Raw genomic sequence first — 21,355 nt, forward strand, 5'->3', positions numbered from 1 at the left:
CTAGTTCTAAGAAAGGCCTTTAAAAATATTTAGAATGAGGAGCTCTTCAAACCCATGAATTTAAGAAATCGACCAAAAAATAAAAAAATGGCCCTTTATATAATCATTCTTATTTTTCAAAATTAATCGCTAGGTAAACTCGTCCTGCTAAATTGAACTTGAATCGCTACTTTCTGTCAGGCAGCGGTTTTGATCGAGTTAACAAACATCTTTAGTCTGTGCGGAAAGAGAAGAGTCGTAGAATGTAAGTATGTAAGTACCTTTAGGCAGTTGTCCCACCGCAAGCGATGAGCTATAAGTGAGTAGAACGATAAACTTGAAACGAGTGGGCGAGCGGCGAGAAGCTAGCGTTAGCTTCAATAGTTTTGTCGCTCGGCTATAGGCGAGTGTTCGAGTGCGACGGGCTATTACTCGCTTCACTCGCTCGGACAGTGCAGCCGAACACGCAGACGTCGCAGATTGGTCTCGCAGCTTGAGTTCAACTACCAAGCGAGCATCGCCGAGCGAGTACCGCTGAGCTAGTTGACCGAAGCGTAGCGAAGGTCTACGTTTTGACTCGGGCATTTTGCTTTTGTATGTCCGGATGTTCTCCTCTACAGGTCGCAATTCTTAACCGATTTTCGTGAAATTTTGTGACCGAATTCTATGACTAAATAAAAATTTTTTGTCGATCCGGTTTTTGGAAATTTTTCAAAATGGCGGAGTCGTGATAGCTCCCGCCTGAACAAATAGTCGTATCGGTATCATAAGAGTTTTTTTCTTTTTGAGATATGTTTATAGATTAAATGGCCAAAAATTCAGAAAATTTGTATCGCTGGTGACGCTGGTGTTGGCGGTATTTAGATATTTAGTTTTTACTTGAGAATGAGTAGCTAAATTTCGTCAGCTTTAGTAAGAACTATAATGGCGTATTTTGCAAACGTTCGCTTTTTTTGTTTGCATCGGCAGGTCCCTGGTTCCATCCCCAGTAATTGTATACTGCTACATAACTTTTTGTATTTTTTTTATACTTAAATTTCGTATAGTTGTTTTTTTTTTTATTTTTTTTTTATGAAAAATTTCGTACTTTTTATTTATCAAGCGCGGGTTAAGCGTATTCGTTAAATTTTTGTTTGTAGCTTTATGTAGTTTTTAATTTTTTGTATATTACATGTACTATACCTATATTTTAATAAATATTTTTGCCATACATTTATTCAGTTTTAAGCTCTGCTCGCGAGGTCTACAGCTCACAGAGCCACTAGTTTTATCTCATCGCTCTTATCTTGGCGACAAACTAGTAGAGCGAGTGTGCTCGCCGGCAGTGTGAACAGCCAGCGATGAACTATAAATATATGTATCTCTTTTACTAACACAGGATCCCTATCTTTTGTTCGTTTCTTGGGCGAGAAAATCGCCGATAGCTAATCGCTTACTCGCTCTTGGTGGGACAACTGCCTGGAGTACAGCCTTTAGTTTAATTTATTGCTCCTGTTACAGGAAGCAACCTGTATATTTCGGCGATCTCGGAAACGGCTCTAGATAATGATTTCGATGAAATTTGCGATATGGGGGTGAAAAATCGATCTAGCTAGGTTTTATCTATGGGAAAACGTGCATTTTTGAGATGTATAATAAGTAATATGCTTTCCGAGTAAAGCTCGGTCTCCCAGGTATTTTACTCATAAACCCGCAAGGACATGATTGAAGCTGTACTAGTATATGCTATTCCACCTTTTGCAAACCGAAATTTGTCATTGAGGAGATGCATTATCTTGAATTTCCTTTGTACTCCATCACTTTGTAATATAGATACAGAGGTTGGATGCTTCGGGTTTTCTTTGTTCACTTCACGTAATTTATCGATCAAAGATGAAGCCTGGAGAACAATGCGAAGTCTTTGTCCTGGTGCTTTTTGCACCGCGGCTCCGCTCCGCGGGTCTCCCGCAACGTTGTAAACACACATTTTACAATTTTGCTAACGTCAATACTTAAGTGAAAAATACAGTTGTTTGTTATGATCAAATCTAATTTATTTCATAGGTCAACAATAACAATGCATAACTGCAAATAAGCTGGCTCTTACTACATACTACATAGACGTATTTGGTCAGAAAAGTTGTCACGCTTAAGTTAAAAATAAAGCTTTCCCCTCCTGCAGCCAGCTCGTCCTTTGGTGTTACCAGAGTATTTAAAGTATGGATTGGTTGTACCACATGTATAAACATAGGTACACTAATTGTACCTATTATAAAATGTACAAATATAGGCGTATCTCGGAAAAAAACTGAGAATTCAAAAAATGTCTACCTAATGTGCAAAAATTTGAAATTACCCGCTATATATTATCACCAGCACAGACCTTTCCATACAAGCCATAACACAAATCTCTAGGGAGGCTTATAAGGTGCTATTGTTGTCCGCCCCACTTACAACGTCAAACAAAACGAAAATTCCACAGGCACAGGCGAGGACAAAGGTGCCTTAAATTTATATATGTACTTAAAATTGTAACCATTTCCTACTTTTCAACTGTATATAATCTCGAATCAACGCATGTGTCACCGTACCCATGCTGTTTGAAAAATACTATAACTTGCTATAACTAAATCAACGCACAGCCTAAACAACAAAAGCTAGAAAGTGGAAAGCACATCAGGTTACATTTATGACGTGTACAAGAAATAAGAAACGGTTATGGAAAAATGTATCCCCGAAGGGGGTTGAAAAGGGGATGATAGTTTGTATGTGATACAAGATTGATTTTCTTCTTCCTCGCGTTGTCTCGGCATTTTGCCACGGCTCATGAGAGCCTGGGGTCCGCTTGGCAACTAATCCCAGTAATTGGCGTGGGCACTAGTTTCTACGAAAGCGACTGCCATCTGACCTTCCAACCCAGAAGGTAAACTAGGCCCGTATTGGGATTAGTCCGGTTTCTTCACGATGACTTTCCTTTACCGAAAAGCGACTCGTAAATATCAAATGATATTTCGTACATAAGTTCCGAAAACTCATTGGTACGAGCCGGGGTTCGAACCCGCGACCTCCGGATTGCAAGTCGCACGCTCTTACCGCTAGGCCACCAACGCTTGTTCAAATCATTTTGATTCTATTTGTAGTAAATTTATTATTTATTTCAAAATAAACTAAACTGCAGTTTTACGAAACGTGCTTGACAAATATAAGCCATTCTACTACATTTTGTTATCACAATATTTTGAGTAGTTGTAACATATGTATCTAGAAAATAGACGTTTACATATCGACAAAAGAAGAAGATTCTCAATGCAATTCTGATACTAGTATCTGATATAGGTATTTCAGATAAAGCCGGTTCTGTCTGAGCACCTGCACTTTAGTCCAATATCGGGGGTTTATGTAAAGACTCCAACTCGCATTGAGTAGGTACCGATTTAGCGATGAAATATAGACAAGCAGCTGGTTGCCCGCGAGGCAAGCGAGGCTCAGCTGGCCGCCCGTCCCACCCACACGAGCCTTCGCTTTTTTATTAACCTCCAGGATGAACACCAGACATCTGGAGAGCGCATATAGGGTGTCTGGTTTTACTTTTTTATTTATTTATGTTAAGGAGAACCAACAGCTATAAACTTACAATAGACAACAAGATTAAAAACAGGAAGCCAATTACAGGAACTCACAGGTAGTTACAAAGTATTAAATTTTTAACGAATGCTAGCACCTATGCACACACACATGCGTACAAAAAGAGAGGAGGGAAAAAAAAGATAAAAAAAAACATAATTGAAAATGGCAATGTGTTGCGACGATCTTGAACGCATTTTATGTTGACATGTAAAATATAATGAACATTTTCAATGAGAAATAAATGAATCTAATCTAATCTCTGTCGCATCAAACAGTGAACGAACGAACTAAGTGAAGAAATTGTAAATACTTACGTAATTACATATTTACGAGACGCCTACCCGATAATCGTACAGTAAATTAAAACATATAAGTACTCGTACACACCTAACTAAACCTAGAGTCCGATTTGGATTTAATCTCCGTTTCAGTTTGGGCAAAAATGTGTTCGTGTGTCCGGATGTTCTCCTCTACAGGCAGACAGGCAATGATGTATTATAACTCAATATACGTTATATGCGTTCCAAAATTGAAGCACCCTACCTTGTGACAAATTGTACAAGTTGCCTTTAGTCGCACCTGGGCAAGCAAGCAATGTGCGCGTGCTAACGACCTCCCGCTCACCGAGCGGGAAAGAGACAAGTTCATGTTTAACGAGTATGACAAAGATGAATGCAATGCGAAAATTAGATAGAGATCAATGATATCATATAATCATAGATAGGTTATACGCATACTTGAGGAGCACAAAAAAATACTTCCATATTTATTTTTGTGCCTACGAAGAAATCTGTTATTTTTGATTCATTTTCACATTGCATTCATCTTTGTCACACTCATTATTAAACATAAGGTCGTCTCTTTCTCTTTCGATGTGCTCGTTAGCACGTGCACATTTCTCGCTTGTCCAGCCGCGACTAAAGGCAACTTGTCCAATTTGTCACAAGGTAAGCGCTTCAATTTTGGAACGCCTATAACCTATCTTGAGTTATAAATCATTGATAGAGATCTTTATTTGCATACCATAGTATAGATAGATGTTACATATGTGGACCCTGGAAAGGGTGTAGCAAAAAATAGGCAGTTCACAATATCACAGTTTGCTTATTATTACTAAATACTAATTATTATCATACTTAAGTATACATTTTCTAAATTGCACTTTTCTCCAAGTAGCAATAAAAAAAATAAGTTGTAATAGCCTCTTCTAACTAATACTTCTTTTTATAAGTAGGTACCTATAATCAAAATAACTGAGGGGCTACCGCGATAAACGAAATTCGCAAATTACGGGGATCTTTTTCTTTTACTCCAATGAAGGTGTAATTAGAGTGACAGAGACAAATGCCCGTAATTTGCAAAATTGGATTTTCGCGGTTGTAGCCCAGATTTCATTGTAGGTATAGAAATAAATATGGAAGCCTTTATTGTGCTCCTTAATTATGTATGAGTATACATACCTAGCTATTTACACATAGTTATATAATAAATATATATTAGTTATCAGCTGATTCTCGTGAATTTTGTGAGCAGGTTCTTTTTGTCGATTCCGTTTTTGGACGTTTTTCAAAATTGCGGAGACATACCTACATTAATCTCGCGACTCTGGCGAGGTCTACTCTACAGCGCACAGAGCCACTAGTAACTTCTTACGGTTTTCATCTTATTTTGATAGGTAAGTACATATATTATTATAAGTACTCTTTGGGTACGACCTTAAAGACTCACGCTGATTAGTGCATGTGAAATGAAAGAAAGTAGCCGTGCCTGAGATGTGCGCCAATGACCAAGACGATCTTTAAGGTTGTATAAAAATCAGTTGTAAACACCTAAGTACATAGATATATTTTGAAAATCTTATTGTAATATAATACAGGGTGACATTTGAGTCGTGATCAGTAATATGTTTTTCTAACTCCACAAACAACGAGCAATTTAATGCCCCTACTCTTACTAATATCAGACAAGATTTTTTATATTTTTTGTCATTTATTTTACTTTTATAAGTGGATTTAGGATACACAACGGCTTATTAATATATTTAAATTAGTAAATTGAATCGCCTCTTTGAATCGGAACTGTCATTGACATCAATTTTGTCATTTGCCCCAGTTACAAATAAAATTTACTTAATTTTTCATTTGAAATATCTTACAAAGCTGTTTAAATACTACATTGCCACTTGTAAAAGTAAAATAAATGCCAAAAAATAAACAAAAAAATCTTGTCTGATTTTAGTAAGAGTAGGGGCATTAAATTGCTCGTTGTTTATGGAGTTAGAAAAACATATTACTGATCACGACTCAAATGGCACCCGTATATGCTAAAAAGCCTGATTTTTACGAGCTAAGTGTACCTAACCCGACCCGGTAGCGTTGATTTATTTTTATAGAGCTATAGACATGTTATAAGTTCATGGGGACGCCATCTACATATTGCAAATAGCAATATACTTCCAAGCTTGAAACATCGAAAATTTCTCTTATCGGTCGGGTTCAGCCCTTAGGTACATACTTATCTTATGAAAAACAGTTATTTTGCATGCAAACATAAGCACGTCTTCAAACATCAATTCAAATTAATAGGAAGAATGGATCGTTTATGAAAGATAAACATTTCGAATTCATTCATCTCTTCCATCTCGATTTCTCTGGTAGCGGATGAAAGATGATTTCATAATTGGACATTTTATTTCCTTCTTAACTCAATACGGCATTCGAAATCGACTGATAACAGTCGAATTAATATAAAATATCAGGGAGACCGAGCTTTGCTCGTAAATACATAAAAACTCTTAAATGCGCGTTTTCCTAGGGATAAGACCTACTTAGATCGATTTCTCGCCCCCGAAAACCCCCATGTATGTATAGCAAAATCGGATTAGGTTTAACCTCGAAGTCTCGAGAACAGTCCTGAAATTTGGTATGTATGTTAATTAAAGGTCTCTCTTTCATGACCACACTATTTGACATTTGGGTACCTCGAGAAATCGCAGCCATCTTGGAAGATGTGTACCATTCTGGAGGAATTTGCGTTTAACTCTAAATTTTACGTTCTCTATGAAAATATAGTGTAAGGCAGCTTATTAAATACACAAAAAAGTCCTAGATATCTTTGCGGAAAATATACATCTTGTTATGCAAAATAATTGCTAAATCCATATTTAGCGCTTACACCCTTTCAGGGGATATTCTCTTAATAGGAAACTTGGAGGAATATGAATTCTACTTTTGTCTATACATTTGTACACACCCCAATATCAACATTTTACTCGACTGCGACTTAAACAGGAAGTAGATTTAAATATTGATAATCAGTACACCATGTTTAGTTTAGGATACAGGACGGATTTTATTAAATGACGTATCGGTAGATTCCTCTTGCCTTTCACAACCTGTTTTCACTGGTTTTATTAAAGAAAAATCTAAACAGCCGCGTTGATTGGACGCTGAATATTAAATCATATTTATTCTTCTAGCGCCTAAACTATTGAGCGGATTTCAATAAAATTGAAATTGAAAGTTTGTACGGAATTCTCGGTGCGCGAGTTAAACGAACTCGCAGTTGACCGTTTTTTAGAGTGGGATAAAAATAAACGCAAAATTAATAAAGGTCACCTGATCTAAACCACTCCGAGTCTTCCGGAATATTTTCTTTAATCTACCTATATCTTTCGTTTTTATTAATTTTGGAGTTCCGTACCACCTCGAAAACAAAGTAACAGAGACATTACTCGTATTATTTACGAATTAAAATCTACGGATTTTAAACAGTTTTTATTTGTAATCATGTCTGACATGTAAGTTTTTGGGAAAATGTATTAAATAAATACCTACCTAAATTATAATGATAGAATTCCTTAAATATTCAAGATTATACCTACCCAACAAAATCAAAAGTATATAGTATACAGTGTGTGGCCTATAACGCGGGAGAATAATTAAAACGTAGATTCTACTCCTCAAACTAGACAATGTTTGTTCAGCAACTTTTAAAAATAACTTGTGGTTTGTATTTTAAAACACTTTAAAATTTAATCGAACACGAAATGTATCACGAAATTGATTATGCCTGTACGGTGACAAGACTGACGGGCGATGTCAATTAGACGGAATTTAAAGTACATTGAAAATATTATTTAGTTTGTTTGAAAAAGGGACAATTTTAAGACTACATAATTTCAAAAAGTTGTCGAACAAAAGTTTTATTGTTTGAGTAGTAGAATCTACGTTTTAATTATTCTCCCGCGTTATAGGCCACACACTGTATACGGCTGAAACCTGAAACCTAAGACCTGAAATGTTTACAGAAAAAAAGTTCGTAGAGGAATGCATACCAAATCTATAAGTAACGTTTAATATTCATTACTTTTTTGCTACTGTTTTGTTATCTAACACTTATTGCGCTCAGGAAAACGGCTTGCAAGAAAAGGGGTTGTTAACAAATAAATTAATAAACTTACGGAATCCGCGGTGAATAAGTCCGAGTTTCACTTGACCGGCGTTGGGTTTTATGTTTACGACATGGAGCGGCCAAACGGGCAATTAAGGACAATATGTATTTCATTCATATTCCAGTAATATTTCTCGTTTAACCTCGTAAATTTCATTTATAACTATTAAGTAACATAAGACATATTAATTGGTCGGTCGTATATCGTAGAGCCTGGGACTAATACTCTTCTCCCCAACGTTAAAGTGTGGTCCACACCACGACCACAACTGTAGCACGTAACTTGTATTTTACAAGTCGTAATTACCCATAGTTGTTAAGCAAAAACTTAAGTAGGTTATGGTTGTGTGTTACTATAATTAGCCTCGTCATGTCGAGTGTTTCAGCCCATCCGTGCAAGCTATTCCATCCATCGGCAGTCAGAGCGTGGTCAGAGCTGACACTGGCGACAGACATCCTTTGCATTTAGTGGCGATGCAGCAATATTATTATAAATTTAACTAAAGATTATATTCACAAGGATATTGGATATCGTACCGTCACGTCACGTCGTAGGGAAAATGTTTATCAATTTGCAAAACACACTCGTACCACTCCAAATACTTACTCCAACTCACGAAAAAATGGTCAAAATCGTTCTTTAAAGCGTACATTCGTTAAGTTTTGCTCTCAAGGGTTACATTCGGATTATGGCATTCAGATTTCGACCGCAGCAGCGGTACTTTACTGTTTTAGCGTTACTGATGTAGCGTTGTCACCGTCAATGTCCTTGTTAAAATATTTAAGTGCCAGATTGGGCGTTCTAATAGCAAAAGTAATGCGCTAACAATATCAACGCAATTTATCAAGGAAATTTACAATGACCTCGCCCGCGGAAATATTGCAGCAGTAACATATGCTACAGTAATATTGCATCAGTAACACTGCTGCGGGTCAATCCGAATGTTGTCACCTTTATTGCTCCGTCGTATCATCATCGGGAAACGAGCAATTTCACTGTCAATCTCCTTAGCTAAATCAGTGTCAAAATCGATCATTTCAATCGCGATAATAATGCGATAGCGAGAGTAAAGCGATATTATATAAAGGTAGCGAGAGTAAAGCAATTTGATCAAGGAAGTAAATCCTTTCCATATAGTATATAAACAAAACATATTTGGTACGTACCCCCTGTAACGGACTAGATTATAATAAAGAAACGCACAATTCAAGCCTCTTTGCCATATTATGTATAAGAAAAATTAAGTACCTACAATAAGATGATGTTATACGGTGGACATTTTTGGTTTACAATACAATACAAATTGCACCCTATTAAATGTATAGGGATATACCATACATGTAAGTATGTTTAATCGATAAAATAAACGTAGGTACTACCTACCTACTTTATACGACGTTTAATAATAACACAATGTCATTGTTTTGTCACAATTCATTCAGTTTCGTCTTTTTCTGTATTAAGCAAGCCATTAAATTAGATCGCACTTATCTAAAACTGAGACTCAAAGTAGGTATGCGCTTTTATTTCTTGCCTTATTTTTCAATCGGTTTTCAGAACTGAGTCCCAATGAAGAAGCAAGGCAGGCAGTGATACGTGAGCTGATCAGCACTGAAGCTGACTATCTCCGGCACCTCATTTCCTTAGTACAGGTAAATTAAACTATTTTTATATTCTTTTTTAACAAGCAGAAACGTCTGCATACACTGCACGACGTCCAGAGGCCGTGAGTTCAAGTCTCAACGAAGGCAGTAATTTTTCCAGTTATATTTTTATTTTACTAGCTTTTGCCCGCGACTTCTTCTGTCTATGTGCAATTAGTACCTACTTAATTAAGTTTTCAGAGACATGTAAAAATGGTGCAAGGAGAAAAGTAAAAAAATATTTACCTAAACAAGAGAAAGACTTGATCTACATAATTATACTATTATATACATAAATAAAAATATAGTTAATATAATACGAGATTTCCATTATTTCATACATACTCAATAATATACAATACCTAGGTACGAGTATATAATCCGGCGATGCAACAATTATCTCACTTCCACCCCGCTTTTTAGCCTCTTCAGGGATGATTTCCTGGTTAAAAACTATTACATGTCCTTCCCGGGACTCAAATTCTTTCTGTGCTAAATTTCAACGAAATAGCGAGAAGAAGTAACAGACAGACGTACAGACACACTTTCGCATTTATAATAGTTATTAGTATGGATTAAAAGATTAATACCCGTTATTACTCGTTAATGCTCGATAATGCTTGTCGTATGTTTAGGTTATCCTGTGACATATAAACGGGTGGGTAATACATTGTTTGATCAAGCGCGAGTCAGACTCCCATTTCTACGACTATATAGGTGGGGATATACTTTCAAATAACAGGTTTGATAAATTGTACAAACAATATTTTTTTCCCTTTAGTTGTTCCTTATTTGTATATTTTAATACATGTCACCAACTCACTGGATTCGGTTTAATGTATGTATTAATTTATTTAGGACTTAGAAGGGACGTGCATTGACAGTAATGAGGTACTTGATATCTCATGAAAAAGAATACCCGGCTTTCTACAAGAAACCCTTTTTAATAAGGGATACCGTTCTCTCACAAAGGGTTGTAGCCAAAAAATAATCGGCACTTTCCATGCATTGTGCGCGTACATACAAGTACATAAGTGCTCTGGTCAAAAAATCTGTGTGTTATAAAAATAACCTATAATAACACAGATATAGAGCACCTCAGAGACAAATCGCATATAATTTTATTTATATTGTTTAGGTACTTACTTAATTACGAAGGTTGGCGGTATTAAAGATTGTTCGGTTTAAAGTCTTTAATAATCGCAAATATCGTGACAGGATCGCCGTGAGGCCATGACAGAATTAGTATACCTATCAGAAATTATTCATTAAAAATAGGTACACATTGCCCCGCCACGCATTTTAACGGTCGTAACTGCTCCAAACACCTATTATTCAACCAGTTTGAAATTGACATACATATTTATTACGTGAGAATACTGTACACAATTGAATATTTTTTCCAATGGCTGTTAGGGCGATTATAATGCGCAATGGGGCTGCATTATTGTACCATCGCCCACACTGTTAACTACAAAAGGCATAAACCCCCGACGGACAGTAAGAGTGATGCTGTTTGTACCGCACGTATTAAACTTAAAGTTAAGTATCTTCATTCATAATTCATTTATTTGCATAAGATAGTGTACATGCTGGGGGGCCGATTTTTGAATTTCGATCGCTTGATTTCGGCAATCGAAAATCGGTGGAAAACGGCGAAATGCTGATTTTTGAAATACGACCGATAGAAATTGGGTATCTATTGGTATTGAACACTCGTTTTCCATTCTATTAGTAGAATTTACATGCCTAGTAGTGAAGATATTACTGAAAGAAATACACGAAATCGAGCGGTCGAATTTCAAAAATCGGCCCCCAGGTCCACCGTCATCATCATCGTGACCATCTTACTACATTTTTCGTGAATATGAATATATGCATATTGTGTATTGCCTTGCCAACTGACTTGCCAATATGCGAGCAATTAATTCAGCATTATTAAATTGAACGTCCCGAAGTAGACATAGGTAGTTAATGTGAAATTAACGAAAGCTTATTTGTGATGAATATAAATTAATTTACCATATAGTATTTAATATAGAATCGGTAGTTATTGCTATATGCCCATATAGGTATATTGGTCTAAGAGTTGTAGGGGTTAAGTGCCAAACAGTTCACACGTATATTGGCCACTTCTATCTTCTATTGGAGCTTGGTTTATGTAGTATGAAAAATATGATGCGTCATGAAAACGTAGCTTATTCTGGATCAAATATTATTCCGTTGTGTTGGGATTGCAACAAGATTACCCAAGGGAGTACCTATTTCACTGAAAGGTTAATCTTCCAAATATCGAGGGCACTAGGTGCCTCCAAGCCGGCGACTGCAGGGAGATCGATCACCGTACTCCTCCTCCCCATTCAAGGGTCTGCGAAGGGCAGGAGGGAGCACCATTTGACGCAAGTGATTTTGTTTTCTATTAATAAATGTCTATTGTCCCCTTTAAGAGTAATTCTAGTCTCCATCAGTTCGCTGGTTTTAAGGGAAAATGTTTTGATTGAGTCAACATTTTAACGTATGTTTGATAGGAAGTTGTTCTCAGGGATCGGATACCGGTATTTTTTGTATGGGAACGGAAACGGTATTTATTCGTTCTTTGCTAATTACTTCATTTCTAATTGGGCAATCTAATAATACGAAGTCGTTACCTAAACACACAACTGAGTCCTATATTTCGAGTATAAAATAATTCGAAAAATATGGTTATTTCGATGTTTTTGCAAAAAACCGGTTCCGATCCCTGGTTGTTCTCATTAGATAAGTAGAAAGCTAAATATGGGAATAACAAGAAAGGGGCCAAGATATGCTCAGCGCGGGTAGCCATGGCGGGAATTATCTTCGCCTCCGCTCGAAATTACTTTAGCCTCGTACGTCCCAAACAAATATTGTATTACGAACTTTCTTTAATTCCATAAGAGTTCAAAACTCGATTTGGATTAGTACAAGTAACTTCGCTGGGACGTTTACGCGGCTAACGCTTGAAATCCGACCCCAGGTTACTCACCCATATGATGAGATACTGTCTACTTGTTTCAAAACATTTATTATTATTGTATTTTATGGATGGGTTAGTTAGGTAGGTATTTAATTGTTATTCTGTCCCATCAGCCAGCCAGCCGATAATTTACTAAATGGCCTAAGTATTATGGAAAAATCTTATAACAACCGCAGAAATCCATGTTAGGTTAATTCAAATACCACAAAGCAAGGAATTTAAGAGTGACCCGGGAGAACTTAATCATGGCAAGTGACAAGAAAAAGTTTATCCAGTACACATATGTATTAAATAAATAAGTGATATACGAGGGCTGTTTGATAAGTACCCGTTTATGAAAAAAATTATCAGTTGTTTTGGTTTATATGCATTTATTTTTCTTCATAGTCTCCTTTTAGCTCTATACACTTGTTCCACCTATATTCAAGCTTCAATAAACCATCCAAAAAGTATGATTTCGGAAAGTCATTAAAATAGGCCTCTGTGACGGCAATGACTTCGTCATTTGATCCAAATCACTTACCACCGAGCCATTTTTTCAGGTTGGGAAACAAAAATAAATCGCATGGGGTCAAATCTGGAGAATACGGGGGGTGAAGCAATAGGGCATAGCGTAATTGTGTTAATTTAGCCATCACAACTCTAGACGAATGAGCTGGTGCGTTGTCGTGATGAAACAGTACTTTTTTATTTTTTAAATGGGGTCGTTTGTCCTTCAACACAGCGTAAAATTCATCCAATAAATTGGCATAGTACTGCCCTGTTATCGTTTTCCCCTTTTCTAAGAACTCAATATGTATAATACCCTGCGAATCCCAAAAAACGGTCGCCATGACCTTTCCAGCCGTTGGGACGATTTTTGCTATCTTTCGAGCAGGTTCACCCGGTAAAATCCACTGCTTCGACTGCCCTTTCATTTCCGGGGTGTAGTGGTGACCCACGTTTCGTCTACGGTCACGAAACGACGCAGAAACTCCTTCGGGTTACGTTTGAACACGGCCAAACACTGCTCCGAAGTAGTCAGTCGGTTCCGTTTTTGCTCCTCCGTGAGTAAACGCGGCACCCACCTCGCCGATACTGTCTTCATACCCAATTTTTCTTCTAATATGTTTTGTACCCGCTCGATTGGAACATTTACAGCATCAACGATTTCTCGAAGTCCAATTCGGCGGTCGGCTAAAACGATATTTTCAATTTTCTTAACCATATCGTCTGTAGTCACCTCAATTGGGCGGCCTGGGCGATCCTCATCAAAGACGGTTGTTCTCCCCCGCTTTTACTCGTTAAACCAGTATCTGACGGTTGTCATAGAAGGAGCACATTCATGGTAAACAACTTGCATTCTTACTTTTATTTCATCACATGTTTTTCCTTCCAAAAACAAGAATCTATTTAATTACAGACCGATACTGCTCTTTCTCCATTTTCACAATTTTAAGTTCACGCTTTCACTGAATCGCTGTCAAATGAGAAAAAAACAAAAGAATGCTGTTTTTTAAAAAAAAATCCCACCTCTGAAAAATGGCTTAAAACGATTGTATAGATATTTTCGGTTCCGTGATATTAATACATTTGGAAAACGGGTACTTATCAACGTATTCATCTATTAAACAGAATTCATTTCAGTACCCGTAGTAGTTTCGATAACTTCGCCGCCGCCGCCCTTCAATAACTAGCCACCGTATACTAAAATGAATTCTGTTTATAGGTGAATAGAATTCATTTTTAGTTTAGGGTGGCCAGTTACTAAACAGCGGCCAGTAATTGACGAATTACCCTATATACTGAAAATTTTAAGGTTATAATATAGGTATTATAAAAAAACAATAATTAGTTACCTACTTGATAACCCTTTAAAATAGCGTACTTTGGAATCAAAATATTTATTATTCGTCTAACCATATCCTTATTCAGAAACATTATATATTTTTTTATTTTACCTAATTTGGCATAAAAATTAAATTTTATATAGTAGCAGGTTTTCTACCTTTTGTATGCATACTTATTGCACTTAACGTTTATTTTACCTAAATTAGCATAAAAATTAAATTTTATATAGTAGCAGTTTTTCTACCTTTTGTATGCATAACCGTAAAACGGGGTGAGTAGGTTTCGCGGGGAGAGGTGGGTTATGAATGGGGAGAGAAGGTTTAAAAAGGGGGTGAGAAGGGATTTTAAGGCTACTGCTACAAAAATAATGTATTCCAATTTAAAATGGAGCTATAGTAATACGCAAACTAAAAAAAAATCGATCCAATAATCTTCCAAAATCACCTTTGTATGAAAACCCCTCTCACCCCAAATACGAGGCACTACGGGGTGAGGTGGGTTTTCCTCTTTATCGTCAAAGTTATGAAATGGCACTACCCAAAATAAAATAAAAACTAAAATACAAACGTCCGGAACACTTATTATATACACCATTCAGTTTTCATATGTAAAAATAAAATGTTATCGAGGTTTGAATTTCAGTTTTGACCCTACTCACCCCATTTTACGGTACTTGTGTTTAGCAATTCATTGTATGTATTAGTGCTTCCAGTATTTCCATAATACTTAATCGCTGCAGACATAGACGGACTCTATCGAATGAAACTGATAGTAGGTACTAAAGGTACCTGTGTGTGTCTCCATTTAGACACAATTTATTCTATTCGCGTGTGCAAATTACAAGCATACATCAGGGGCATATATTACAGGTGTTTATGGCAGCGGCGCACGCGCTGCAGGACACCGGCAGGATGCTGGCGGTGGACACGGCGCGCCTGTTCTCCAACATTCCCGATGTGCTCAACGCAAGCCTCGCCTTCTGGGAAGCCACTTTCTATCCTATGCTCCAAGATGCCCATGAAAATGGCACTCCGTAAGTTCTATTTGAAGAGAAAGATGACTGTGTAAATCTTTAATAAATACTTTAAAGGACTCCAAGGATCGATTTACCGTTTACGCTATCCTAATAAATAAAAAATCTTATGTAGGTAATTATAACGATTAGTTATCTTAGGTAGCTTGTTTTTTGTTTAATTCGCTGGTGCTGTATGCCTTTCGTTCGATCACGACTGAGCTTAACGCAACCTCAATTTAAATTACTGATTGACATATAAATAAGTTTACGGGTAAGTTTAATTAACCCATCGAGTCACAGGGATTTTAATACGACGTTCGACATTTTAAAATTTAGAATTTCCTATTTGATCGTTACGTTATTGGCGTTATTGCTAACCCGATATCGCGTACGAGGGACTGATAAGGTTTTATATAATACGTTAACATTCGACTGACAAAGAACAGTACTTATAGAAAACTGTTGATGAAGTTTACTGAGTTTGTTTTATTTTTCAGTTATAATACAGAATTTATGTCGAACGGCTTTGGTCATTTTCGTGAAATAATGCAACCGTACGAGAGATACGTGAATGACCAGACCAAAGTGTTGGACTATTATCGCACGCTCGCGACCAATTCAGACTTCATGGCGTACTTGGGATGGTGTCATGGGCACAGGACGTGCAACAGGTGAACATGTTCGTTTCCTAGGGATACCATACTTTAGTTTGCTTTACGTTGCTACTGACATATCCAGCTTGACAGACTATGAATCCCTATGTATGTATGTTTCATAAAAATATCAAACCGCAATGTGTAGTTGCCAGAGAACATGACATCATATGATGAAGTTATCGGAATTCCACAACAATATCCTACGCGTTAGTTAACTTAGATTTATTTAACCGTCTGTGTGTTCACCCATGCAGGCTTCAATTAGCTGATTTGATGGTAAAGCCCATGCAGCGTCTCACTAAGTACGGCATACTCCTGCGGCGCATCATCTCGCACACCGACGCCGAGCCAGAAAGGACCTCGCTTAAAATTATGGTAACTTTAATTACGAGGACCTCACCTCATAACAGTCACAACTAACTTTTTCCTAATTGGTCGCTTTTATAATTTATCGAGAACGTCTACATTCACGGCACGTTTTATAACCACGTCCACGATAAATTATAGAAAAAGTACCTGGAAATAAATAAATAAGTATGTTGAATTTTCAGGAAACAAATGCAAAAAATTATGTACTTGACATAAACCGCACGATAAGGCAACGCGAAGAGTTGGAAAGACTGGAGCAGCTCGCGAGTTCTATTGACGTTTTTGATGTGGTACGTCATATATACATATGTATTTTATAGTTAATACGTGTAATGAGATAGACTTTGTACCCTGCAGGAGAAATTTGCCTGAAATACCTATCTTGTTACCAATAATATAATCATAATTAAATCGCCTCATATAACTTGGCTCACTTTTTTCCGTTTAGGACTTTAGGGACGACGACATGGACCGATATTTTCGAATGTACTCTCACATAAACCTGCGGGCACCGATGGTGAACTGTTTGCCGAGCCACAGCAGAACCATAATCTATCAAGGTGACCTCCGCTACAGAGACAACGTCAAGGAGGCAAGCAACTTATACTTTTTATTTACGTTTTTTTTTACTTTTGTTCGGATGCATCCGGGTAGACTTGTTTTGAACCAGGTCCCAATGTGTGGTGTAAAACGTACTGCTGAAAGAAAATACTGTTGGGTACCTGCCGTTTAGAGGTCAATCTTGGCACACTGTCATTTCAATCCATTATGTGTCTGAAAGTGACGTTTATGTCAGATAATGTAAATAAATGACATCACGTATCAAAATTCACTTCTAAATGGCGAGCAACCATTCACTAAATAATATATAGGTATATAACCATTGAAAATATCTGACTGAACAGTTACATGTCGCTCCATCACACATTGGCGCTAGGGAATACATTGAAATGCGATGTGGGCATGCGAAAGTAATTTGCATCTGCGAATTTTAATCATGCATTTGCGAGTTCATATTCATTACAGTAATGTTATGAAAAATGTATTTTATCATTACTACACTTTCAAAATACTTCAACTTACAGATCGACGTACGCGTGATTCTATTAACTGACATGATGCTTATATGTAAAAAAATGTCTAAGGGCAGCGTGTACCCTTTCAAATTAATAAGGTATGTAAAGCCAAGTATGTGCCAAGTCCACATTTAGGTACCACCTTGTAAGTTGTAAACCTTTTCAGATACCTAATGCAACCCTGTGCGAATTTAATTAACTTGAATCCTAAATAGATTTTAGTTGACCTATGCTATGCTAGGTATACGTACTAACGTATACCTAACTATGACAAAAAGCCTATTTTACATTGAGGTGAAAAAAAACATTGAATGCATTATCAACCTTTAGTTTTTTACTAATAAAATTGTCATCCATTTCTTTCCTTTAGGTACCTATATGATAATTGGCTACATTTTAGCTCTATTTGTAGGCCAAAATATATGGTGGACAGAATGATCCACTTTCCACGATACAGCACAAGGAACCCTAGGGACCTGGCGTCCTTAATATTCGTCATGGTCGACGAAGTTGGATCTTCGTACCATAGTTTTTCTCTGTCTGAGCCAGCTAAGGACCCCAACCCCCAAGGCACGTTGAAAGTAAGCATTTTTCTTTAAACTTTCTAACTAATGCTGTACACGTCCATTAGTTAGAAAGGTACCTACGATAAGTCTAAAAACTATTACGGTGCAAGTGTACAGTAGAACCCGCTTAATACGATCACGTTTAATACGTTTTCTCGCGTAATACGCCATTTTACGCTGGCCCCTTCGATTATAGGCCTGTTTTGTTTTCATACATTTCTAGTCGTATTGTTATGCAATACGCCGTTAGCCAACATTATTAATGTGTTTATTACCTACCTTAGGTTTTTTGTTATGTCATATCTTTTGTCGGGTCCTTATCGGCGTGAGAATCCGATGCCAGTATTGCCAGCCTGCTTGATCGTTATGGACCACGGAGCGCAAGCTATCGCTCCCAGATATATTTGCAGTCAGTCACTCCACGACTTTCTAGTTGAGCCTATCGTTAGTGTTCCTAGATTATTTAACCGCGTCTGAACATATACCTACCTACACTTAGATTTCATTCGCTCATTATCACCGCTATTTTTTTTTTCACGTACCTATAAGTAATACAATTTCCCGTTTAAGACATTTTTTATTAGGTCCCCTCAGAATCGTTTTAAGCGGGTACTACTGTATATGTATTCTTAAATAGGTAATTATGTTTCACCATTATATTGAAAGCGAGAGGTACTTAACTATTAAAATATTTTTTACTATTTTAGAGTCAATAACTGTAATGATATAGGGTACGTTTTAGGTCGACAAGTAGCCGGTAGACAAGTAATAACAATACATTTCTTTTAGATATGGGAACAAAAACTACGAGAGGCTAGGCTCACATACGACCTCGGCGTGTGGTTTGCCAGAAATCCATCTCGGGATCTCTCTGAAGTAGACGTGGATTCCTCTTCCGACTATGGTGCCGCTGGAACTAGCTCCGCGAAAGCGGTAATTATTATTTGACTAGCTACCCGCCCCGGCTTCGCACGGGTTACATAAAACCTTAACAAATGATACCCTTAAACCTTCCTCAAGAATCACTCTATTGATAGGTGAAAGCCGCATGAAAATCCGTTCAGTAGTTTTTGAGTTTATTGCGAATATACATACAACAGACGCGGCAGGGGGCTTTTTTTTTTTGTAAAGTGTAGTGTGTAGTGATAGCTTTTCACCGCCACGTCAATGAAGTAATAAGTGTCAAAAATTGCTCGTAAACAATCCTGATCAAAACCAAGAATTGATATGAAGTCGTGGGTTGTGGGGCACGACATGCACTGATTTTATATCAAGTATATACTTATACTAATATGGCGAAAAGTTGAATAAACATTAATTACATTATGATTAAGAGGGAAGTATACCATGTAGGTACTCGTCCGATACAAAAAGAGTATCCCGCAAACAAAATGCTCGTGTGAACGTTACTATATTGGCACGTGTACCTACTGTACTACTAAAACGGGATCCTGCAGAAAAGCGTACCCGCAAAATACTGGACGTCAGTGGGAAAGAGCTCTCACTGCGTCATCTACTTCGTCTGTCAATACGGGAGCTTATTTTTTCCCTACACTTTACATCTCTACTGCAGTCAATAAGTTTTATGGTTGTTGCTATTGAATGCTTACTGTTGGTAAAGTAAGTATAAGGCCTGAGTGGACGCTCGAAGCGGAGCGTTCGGCGGGGCGTGCAGCGTGGCGTCGGGCTCACAAGTAATTTGAGCAGCGTGCACTAAGGCCGCTCCTATACGCTTGCATTTGTTTAACATGCACGCCGCACGCCCCGCTCCACTGCACGCCCAACTCGAGCGTCCACTCAGGCCTTACACTAAGTGTTGTTTGTACTGGCAGAGTAAGCAAAACTCGGACGATGTGAACATCGAGCGAGAGGCGCGCGAGCGGGTGGCCGCTATGCTGCACCGCAGCATGGGCGCTTCCACTGAATACGACTTCTCACAGGCTTCCATGAACACCGACTCCTTTGATGGTAAATAACTTAAAATTACTTATTAGCGTTTATTAGGAGTCAGGTTTTCAATCCCATAGCTTCCCAGTGCATATTTAGTTCATCGCTTTCACCCAATAACCTAGCTATATTACGTTTTAGATTCCATTATATTAACTCTTAGTAGTCCTTCCATCCTGGCAATACGATATATGAGTATATTCCACACGGAGCCTATTTTGGCAGGCGAGGCATCGGGCGCCGCGGGCGCGAGCGGGCGCGCGCCCACGCTGCACAGCCTACGCCACCCCATGCAGCGGAACTCGACCAGCGGCAGCTCGCGCCAAAGTCGTCTCTCAAGCTTCCAGTACTCCACCAGGTCAGTTGCGACACATTTCTTATTTCACGTATGATTCTAAGTTTGTAAACATCTGTGCCGCATTCACTCGAGAATTAGCAGCAGACTTACCGCTAACTAAAATTTTACAGGTGGCCTAAGCCGCGATGACAATCGTTAATAGGAAACTTCAATCAAAACTTAAGTATGGAAATAGTCACGTGACTTTTTGTAGGATCTGTCATCCTGTTCCCGATACATTTTTTTCTTTAATAATAATATAATAATGATTAATTTCATGAATCAGACACATACAAATGGTTTCATAAAAATACATAAGAAGCTCAGTTTTCTGAGTAGGTGAATATTTTTCAGGGTACCGTACTCAAAGGGAAAAACGGGACCCTATTACTAAGACTCCACTGTCCGTCTGTCTGTCTGTCTATCACCAGGCTATATCTCATGAACCGTGATAGCTAGACAGTTGAAAATTTCACAGATAATGTATTTCTGTTGCTGCTATAACAACAAATAGTAAAAAGTACGGAGCCCTCGGTGGGCGAGTCCGACTCGCACTTGTTCTTTGCTTTACGTTTGGCGATATCTTATGGTTATATCGTTATCGTAGTCCACATGACCGGTCGTCACTGCAGGGAAGCTAGACTAGTTACGCGGTCATCCTAGTGTAAAGTATTTATTAAATGTACCGATATACCACCGACCAGGTGAGAACATAAAGACGAAAGCTTGATTAATGTAGTAATACTTGTGACGCGTTATAGCGCGGCCTCCCACGACGAGCCTCAGCCCGGGCCCAGTCGGTGCAACTACTACCGCGCCGGCAGCTCCGTGGAGCACGTCATTCCTCCTCAAAACCCCGACGATGGTATGAAACACTTCATAT

At 37.9% G+C, this 21,355-nt stretch overlaps 1 protein-coding gene across 1 annotated transcript in view; it reads left to right on the top strand.

Moving 5' to 3' along the window:
* The window catches only part of LOC134661194 (uncharacterized), a 77,768-nt gene that overhangs the window by 43,348 nt on the left and 13,065 nt on the right, over positions 1-21,355 (top strand). Inside the window, exons 6-17 of the mRNA XM_063517163.1 lie at positions 9,596-9,690; positions 15,376-15,539; positions 16,019-16,192; positions 16,432-16,552; positions 16,729-16,836; positions 16,995-17,138; positions 17,632-17,720; positions 18,035-18,203; positions 18,978-19,121; positions 20,021-20,156; positions 20,361-20,493; positions 21,234-21,337. Coding sequence (XP_063373233.1) covers positions 9,596-9,690; positions 15,376-15,539; positions 16,019-16,192; positions 16,432-16,552; positions 16,729-16,836; positions 16,995-17,138; positions 17,632-17,720; positions 18,035-18,203; positions 18,978-19,121; positions 20,021-20,156; positions 20,361-20,493; positions 21,234-21,337 — 1,581 coding nt within the window. The remainder of the gene's footprint in view (positions 1-9,595; positions 9,691-15,375; positions 15,540-16,018; positions 16,193-16,431; positions 16,553-16,728; positions 16,837-16,994; positions 17,139-17,631; positions 17,721-18,034; positions 18,204-18,977; positions 19,122-20,020; positions 20,157-20,360; positions 20,494-21,233; positions 21,338-21,355) is intronic.

Source organism: Cydia amplana, chromosome Z (genome assembly GCF_948474715.1).
Source record: "Cydia amplana chromosome Z, ilCydAmpl1.1, whole genome shotgun sequence".
Classification (NCBI taxonomy): domain Eukaryota; kingdom Metazoa; phylum Arthropoda; class Insecta; order Lepidoptera; family Tortricidae; genus Cydia; species Cydia amplana.